Source organism: Crocodylus porosus, unplaced genomic scaffold (assembly GCF_001723895.1).
Source record: "Crocodylus porosus isolate Cpor-Errol unplaced genomic scaffold, CroPor_comp1, whole genome shotgun sequence".
Classification (NCBI taxonomy): domain Eukaryota; kingdom Metazoa; phylum Chordata; order Crocodylia; family Crocodylidae; genus Crocodylus; species Crocodylus porosus.
Genome location: NW_017728916.1, coordinates 9854666 through 9863261, shown reverse-complemented (window position 1 = coordinate 9863261; position 8596 = coordinate 9854666). Strand labels below are relative to the sequence as shown.

General features: G+C 41.2%; 1 protein-coding gene across 1 annotated transcript; it reads right to left on the bottom strand.

Moving 5' to 3' along the window:
• Positions 1-290: 290 nt before the first annotated feature.
• Positions 291-8000, bottom strand: BRS3 (bombesin receptor subtype 3). The gene is made up of 3 exons (XM_019536425.1): positions 7409-8000; positions 4096-4447; positions 291-2442 (listed from the first exon to the last, which is right to left on the bottom strand). The coding sequence occupies exons 1-3, from the start codon at positions 7837-7839 to the stop codon at positions 2035-2037; spliced, it is 1191 nt and encodes a 396-aa protein (XP_019391970.1). The 5' UTR covers positions 7840-8000; the 3' UTR covers positions 291-2034.
• Positions 8001-8596: the final 596 nt, after the last annotated feature.

The following is an 8596-nucleotide window of genomic DNA, read 5'->3' as shown; positions in this document are numbered from 1 at the left end:
AGTTACCAGAACCATGAAATGTGAGCAGAATTCATCCAGGAGCAAATAAAACATCACTAGATGAAATCACAGCTTCCATGCAACATGACCGCATGCACTACTGTAAGATTTTACATCTCATTTACAAAACAGCAACATAGAGACCCAGCATACAAACTCTCACGTATGAGAGAAGTACTTACACAAGGTAGTAATGCCTTGCGATTCTATGATAGGATTGACCGTGTCACTTTAGGTGAGACAAGGATTTGTATGGGATGATTTGGATAGGGATGATCTTGCTTCAGGCAGGATGGACTAGATGACCATTCAAGGTCCCTTCCATCTCTAATTTTCTGATTCTGTGATTAAGGTAGGCTTTGCAGGATTGAGTCCCTACTTTGAATTTTATCCCTACATATTTTGCATATTTTATTTCTTTTACAATATGGTATGGATTTTAATTACAAATCCACTTGATCTGTCACCTCAAAATCCTTTTCCAAACCATGTCCAGCATGCCCGTTCAACTGCCTGAACTTGAATGGGGCTTTCCAAGGCTGCCAGAAAGACTTAATCCTTTCTTCCCTAAGTAGCCTGCATAAGTTGTATTTGTTACTGCTGGGTGGTTATGTTATATCAATACAAGGAGTGATAACATCAGATTGCACTGATAAAAGTAGATGTTAACCAATATATCACTTTGAAGCATATATCATGAGGGTCGAGTTAGGTAAAATTAATACATCAAATATTATAGGCAACAGAGAGGTTAAGTCAGTAATATAGCCAATCCTTAAATGTCACACATGCAACGTGTAGTGGAAACACATTCCTAGCAGCATACAATTCCAAAAAGTTAGACTATCTACAGCAATGTATACACAAAGCAAAAGTAGCCACATGCAAACTGAGAAAAAAAGTGAATCTTAGAAGTTGCTATTTTCAAAGACTTTTGTGAGGACTGCCCAAGGATTTTGAAGTACAGAATTTAGCCAACAGCACAAAAAATCTCTAGGGATCAGAAACATGTGACAGATTCATTTTTCAGAAGTGTTAATAAACTAGGACACACAAATATGGAGTTTAAACTCCAAATTTAGATGACTAACAAGCCATGGCCTTTTTTTTTTATTTCATTGTACATGAAAGGGAAAAACTGTGTGTGTGTGATGTGGGGTACAGGGATCATTATTTTAGGTATTGTTTAAAGTTTGTGAGACCCAATTCCTGCTCCAGCCAGACTGTTCTTAGTGAATGACTGGAGAGGGAAAGCAAACATGACTTTAGGCCACCTTTATATTTACCTCCTTTTGGGCTGGCCAGGGTCAAGCTGATTCTACAGTCACTCCAACATCCAAGAATTTACTAGCAGTTGAGTATCAGTGAGATTCAAGGATGCCCTGAACAAGTCCCTTCCCCACAGAAATGTCCACTGTGTAGGAGGCCAAGAAGAAATATCCTGTGGCCAAAAAGAATATCCAGGAGGCCAAGAAGACAATATTTTGTGTCAAAACCTGAAAAGTAAGAAAAGGCCTCCAAAGTCTGATTCTCCATAACACCGAAGTTTTATGCTGGTGTATTTCCATTGACATTAATGATGCAACAGCTAACAAAAAATCTGGTTTGCCATTTTATGAAAACTTGCTTATTTCTCTCTTTTTAAGGAAAGACAATATAAATACTTTCCAAAAAAGGAATGCCCATAATCACAGCTCTCTAGCTCTGCAAACTCAGAGCCAATACAAAAATATGCCTTCCGCTCAGCTGAATGTTGTGTTGTCTGCTCAATGCAGGAACCTCAGGGAGAGGTGCACATTGCTCATGAGGAACATGTGCTGTCCTCTTGATTGAGGTTGTGTTCTCAGTTCTCTGTTCCCTACACACAGGTTTGATTGTGTAACGGAAGGTATCAGGAACTCCTGCTGAAGATCTCCCCGCATAGAGTACAAGGGGCACACCAGCTTCTTTACCTGCAGCTCCTTGCTGGATCCAGATGCACTGGTATATTTGTGGGAAATGCATGGTTTCTTCCCCCTCTCCATGGCAGAAAAACTAAACACTTTCCTCTTCCTTTGTGATACTATAATCTGTTAGCAAAGTTACACTGATTTCTGAGCCGTGTGTACTGCCAGTGACTGATAGGGCTCTGGTTGGCGTGTTACTGTGGGTAATGCTAGGAGGCCGTGTAGGAAGTCTTGCCTTGCAACACACAACTTGCTTTTTAAAGTGTTGCCGGAAACTTTTACTTAGCCAGTAAAGAGCAAAGGGATTAACACAGGAATTGCTGAAGGCCAAAGCCCTAGAGAAAATAGTAGCTAGGAGATGAAAGGCAGAGGCATCTACAGAAGAGTGGTAGGTGAAAGAGCGGTATAAGTAGAGGATGTGGTTAGGCAGCCAGCAGAAAGCAAACAAACCAACCAGCACCAGCACAGTTTTTGCAACTCTCTTGCGGGATTCAATCTAGGAAAAACAATATCTAGTGTTAGTAATAGTTAATGACACATTTATGCAATTAGTGCTCCTACCAGAAAGGCTCTGAGCTTAATGAAAATCAGTCTAGATAAATTACCTAAACATTACTAAAAGGCATCTTCACAGCAAAACAGAAAATAAAGCAAATGCAAAAGATTTCTTTTGCCTTTGGGCATTGTGTTTCCGGTAAAGAAAACTGAAGTCTGAAACCCCGCTCTCTCTCACTGTGGTCTTCCCGTGGGAAGCCAGACTGAGGGGGAGAGGAATCCAGGAGAGCTGGCTGAACTTTAAAGAAGCCTTACTGAAAGATCAGGAACAAACCATCCCCATGTGCAGGAAGACTAACAAGTATGGCAGAAGACCAGCTTGATTTAGCAGGGAACTCTTCAATACACTAAATCACAAAAAGGAAGCTTGTAAGAAGTGGAAACTTGGAGAAATAACTAGGGAAAAATATAAGGGCATTGCTTGGGCATGCAGGGATGAAGTCAGGAAGGCCAAAGTGCAATTGGAGTTGCAGCTAGCAGGGGATGTGAATGAAGGGTAACAAGAAGCGTTTTTACAATTATGTCAGTAGCAAGAGGAGGATCAGGAAAAGTGTGGGTCCCTTACTGAATGGGGCAGGCAACCAGCATACTGAGCTGCATGTTGTCAGCAGGTCAAGGGAAGTGATTCTTCCCCTCTATTCAGCTCTGGGGAGGCCACATCTGGAGTCCTGTGTCCAGTTTTGGGCCCCCCACTACAGAAAGGATGTGGACACATTGGAGAGAGTCCAGCAGAGGGCAAAGAAAATGGTTAGAGAGCTGGGGCACATGACTTGTGAGAAGAGGCTGAGGGAACTGGGCTTATTTGGTCTAGAGAAGAGAAGACTGAGGGGGGATTTAATAGCAGCCTTCAACTCCCTGCAAGGGGGTTGCAAAGAGGACGAAGCTGGACTGTTTTCAGTGGTGGCAGATGGCAGAACAAGGAGCAATGGGCTCAAGTTGCAGCAAGGGAAGTTTAGGTTAGATATTTGGAAGAATTTGCTCACTAGGAGGGAAGTATAACACTGGAACAGGTTACCCAAGGAGGTGATGGAAGCTCCATCCTTGGCAGTTTTCAAAACCCAGCTAGACCAAGCTTTGTCTGGGATGATCTAGTTGGGGCGGGTCCTTTGAGCATGGTCACTAGATGTGACCTCCTGAGGTCCCTTCCAACCCTAACTTTCTATGATTCTATGATAGTACCTGTTGGGGCCTTGTCTGAACTAGGATTTAAAGAAAGGTTGTGTTTGCTAGCAAATGTTCACATCACACCCTTAAATTCTAGTCTGGACAAGTTCAAGGCTCTTTCTCTAATGGTTTAAAATGCAGTGGAAGGTGCTATGACTTCTGAGTTCAATACGGTTCCCATTCAGCAAAGAGAAACTCATTCCTGTCTACTTGGGCCCTTACGGACATATTTAAAGTTAAGTCATTATGACCTAAATATGTGCTTAAATGCTCTGTTACTGTCTGTTCCTATAGATTATATGTCACAGAGGCATGTTACTTGTCTATTGTTTATATTCTATATGCAAGCCTTTTGCATTTAAAAGTTAAGATTTCAATCCATATGTTAAACTTCTAAAAGCTGGACACTGGACTTCCTGATCCTACATACCTGTTTGCGGGCATGGCCATGTTCTTCGGCTGGCATGTTGAATGTGCTTTTGTATAATGTTCTGGCAATAAGAAAATAATAGACAGAAATGACAGTGAGCGGAATAATATAGAAAACCAAGAAGCAGACCAGAGAATGAGCTTCCTGCAGTATTTTCTCAGATACAGGATATGGGGCACATGCTTCAAAAGATACGTTTTTCTCAGGATTGCTGAATGAATATAAATCTGAAAATACAGCCTCTGGGATAGCAAACATCATGGAGACAATCCAGACACAGCCAGCTTTACAGCAAGTCTTCATAACAGCATCTGATGTCTGCAGGTCCAAGGGCTTCACAATGGCTCTGTATCTAGAAACATAACCAACATCAATGTGTCAGAATAAACGCAGCATCATTAGTCTTATAGCACTGATAATTTAAACTTCTGGAGGCAAATGCATTCCTGCTACATCCAAACTAAGATTAATAGAATCACCTTGGCAATTAATATGAGATTAATTTTGTACATTTTATTTTCAAGCGCATTACACATATAAGTGCATTTGGTTTTCTATGTTATGACATAAGCAGGGGTGGGCAAAATGCAGCCTGTGGGCCGGATGTGGCCCACCACGCCATTCTATCTGACCTGTGGGACCCCTAAAAAATTTAGAAAATTAATATTTATCTGCCCCTGGCTGCCCGTCATGCAGACCTTGATGGCTTGCCAAAGCACAGTAAGCAGCTGTCCGCCCAAAATAATTGCCCACCCCTGACATAAAGTGCTACTAGCTTCTCCATAACTGAGGTTGAAAACCTAAGGATCTACTTAAGCACCTACTTAAATCCTGTTGTCTGTAGTCTACCTGAAACTTTCGTCCCCTGATTCATCTTATCTCCCAAATGACTTGGCTGGGACGCTCCAAGTGCTTTTGGCTTTGTAGGTCTTGCTGAGAAGAGGTTGTCCTCTTGTGCTTGGTTTGGAGGGCATTATAGGTTAGTATTGGGACAGAACTGTATATACTGAAGTTATGGAGATGCAAAGAGAGGTAAATGGGCAAATATACAGACTAAGAGCTGATGAAGGAGTGTGTATCCCTCAATGTAAGTGTGAGGCTGAATGTGGCGAATCAGTAGAAGACAAGGGAGAGTGAGGGAAATACTCAGCAGAATAGTAAGCCAAGAAGCTCCCAGACCTAGTCTTGGAAATTAATGGATCAGCTTACTACTGGAGATAGACTCTAGGGACTTAGTAGGTGAAGGGATTTTAGTTTTTCTGATGTCTCAAGCAGAGGCATAGTAGCACAGCTTCCTAGCAGGCGCAACTGTGTGGCACCTGGGGCAGCACTAACTCCTGCCATACCAATTGCAGTAGCTGCCATTCCCAGTCTGCAGCTCCTTTGTTCTTGTTTTTGGACCAGGCTGAAGGCAGCCTTGGCTTGGGTTCCCTGTACAAAATTCTGTGCGTAAGCCCATGAAACTTCAAGCATTAGGGCACAGTATCATAGCTGTATCTCCCCACATCCCTGTGACCACTGCTGATGACAGCTTTAAGGCAGTTATGGAACAACATTTAAAGTCCATTTTAGCACTTATCAATACACATTGGTCTGCTTTTGATTCCTGCCTGTGGGACTGTGTGAGCTGGACTGAGTCAGACAGACAAAATAAATGGCAGAAATGTGTGGTGAATGTCAAGGTGAATGTGTAGGCAGGAGAACGTGTGAAAAAGAGAGAAAGTGGCAATTAGGAGGACAGGGCAGAGGGACCTGAGCAGCAGATGGAACCACTTTCCCTGGTCTCAGAATGGGTGGATCTTGGGTGAGGCAGAGGAGATCCATGGAAAGGGCAAGAGGCTGGTGTGAAAGGGGATATAGTGAAGCAGGAGGCATGGCTCAAGAGGATGGAAGAAGGGCAGTGGAGCTGTGCCAATTTGTACTAGGTAAGGACCTTGTTCTCTGTCTCACTTCCAGGCAAATTCAGAAACAGAGCTGCAGATGAGAACATCAGTCGTAACTCTCCTGATCCCAGACTTTTCCAAGCATCATCATTCATTTATGCTCCTGCTTCAAGAGTGATTTTAACCATAGGATTACTGGGTTAAAATACCATGTAAAGCAATTATACCATGGCTTCCAGGAAGAATCAATACAGCAACATTCTCCATTGCTATTTTGGTCGACTTAATTCTATAGTATATGTTGTGTTACTGGGGATTTACAGGCTGGCTACTTCACCCAGTTACTATTTGGGCTTGCCTATACTACAGAACTGCAGCCACGGTAGCTATGCTGCTATAGCTATGTTGGCAGAGCCCTCTATCAAATTTAAAGTATGCCAGTAGAAGAGGTTTTTCCCCCCTTCTGAACAACAGGCACTCTTCTGTTGGTGTAGCTGCATCTACATGTGCGGTTTTGCAAGCCCGGCTATGTGAACAAGGGGATGCAATCCTTTGACTCTCTTTGCTGGCATGCCATGGCAATGGTGTCACAATTTTGTAGTAGTGACTAAATAGAATAGACAGTACTTCGGTTTGCTAGCATTCAAAAACCTTTTGTATTCTTCAACACTGAAAGTCAGTGAGATGGAGGCTTACATGCTGTCATAGTAAAGCTTTCGGTCTAATTTGAATTCTAGTTTCAGGACCTATGAGTTAAAATGTCACTAGAAAAGGTACAGTAACTAGAAGTCCAAAACAATGAAAATACTGAAATAAAGCAGTGTGGCATCAAAATCATAGTAAGTACCTGTCAAGATGAAAATTATTATTGCATTGTAATAGACATCAAATTGTTAAAAGTTTTGAAAGTAACAATCTTAAGAAGCAATTGGTGTTTTCTTAGAGTCTTAGGGCCCCATCCAAAGCTGATGGAATAAAATTAATGGAAAAATTCCCGTTGTCATTAGTCATCTTCTTATCGCTACTGTTCATTCTCCTGATTTCTTCCAGGCACCACTAGGTAGCACCAATATACAGTCTTTTCCCTCCCTTCAATCCTTTATCTTTCTTGATGTTTTTAAAGAAAAAATGTGTTTTCTACATGCTTCCAAGTACTAAAAGGTCAGGCTTTTTTTTTCAAAATTCTTTCTAAATTGTCTTGCATATAAATAATTCTGCCACTTTTCCAGTTAATATCGACTTTTAGCTTACATTGTTATTTTTTTTAATTGGAAAGAGATGTAGATTTTAGTCTGATCATTTAACATCATGCTTTTCTGTCTGAGGACAAAATGTTACTGATTAATGCAAAGGGACAGATTCTGTCTTCTCATTCATTCTGAACTTCATGCGCAAGTACTTCTTAACAAACCAATTTGCTTCAGACCCACCTGTCAGCACTGAGAACAGTTAAAGTGAACACTGATACTCCAACTGAAGTTAGCTGGATAAAGGACAACAGCTTGCAGCCAATTCTTCCAAAGAGCCAGGTATCCACAATGTAGCGTGTTGCATCAACTGGCACACAGGTTAACAAAAGTAGCAGGTCTCCAAAAGCCAGGCTGGTTATAAAAATATTTGGAACCGTCTGCATTGATTTAATCTTAAAGAAGACTTTGATGAGTATAGCATTCCCAAGGAGACCCACTGAAATGATCACAGCATAGGTAATATAAATAGTGCACAGTATTTCTAATCCTGGAAAGGAGTCTTCAACCCATCTTGGATCTATGGTATCGTTGTCAGCAACAGCTCTCACTTCTGTACCATTTACAGATTCATATAATGTCTGATTAGCCAAATGCAAGTGTATCCAAGACATTTTCCCCAGGCTGTCTCGAAGTTGATCAAAAATGTTTAAAACCCGTAGCGTATAAGCAAGACCATATAAAAGTGTAGAATTGTGTTTGAAAGTGCAGTTCCCTAGTGCACAAGCTCATTTCTGTCACCTCTCCCGAGTCTGAAAGCATGCTTTGGGTAAATGCACACAGATCCAGATCCAGTTCTGAAATGTGTGGGAGGTGGAGAAATGTTTTATTGGCTTTTCAGCTACTGAAGGGGAGAAGGAGGAGGAGAAAGTAGGAAAGTGTTTCTTAACGGTTTTATCTGCAGTGATATTTCTCTCATTGTGAAAAAGGTGTTTTGATACTACTGCAGCAGCTATGTTTGTATGTTATTTAGCAAAGATTCCATAAGAAATCCTAACAGTATTTTTACAAAAGAAATGTACTTCTTCAAACCAAAAACCTGAAACATATAAGTACAAAATCTGCTAACATTGTACTAAACTTAAGCTATTCTTAATATTGGATAAAAACATTGCAACAGTTAATAGATATCTGTAGCAAAAGAAATAGAGACATATGGCAGTGCTTGCTCTATCCTGATTTTTTGCTCATGTCATAAGAATGCAGTGGGCAAATTGTATCCCCATTCTGCTCACTTAGGTATTTTTAAGTTTACCCATCTGAAACACCCCTTTGACTTACATGGATGAGCTTATGCTTAAAGTTAAACATGTCTATAAGAGGTTATGGGGCTGAAGCCTGTTATTTGTGATGACCCAGACTTCAGCAGGT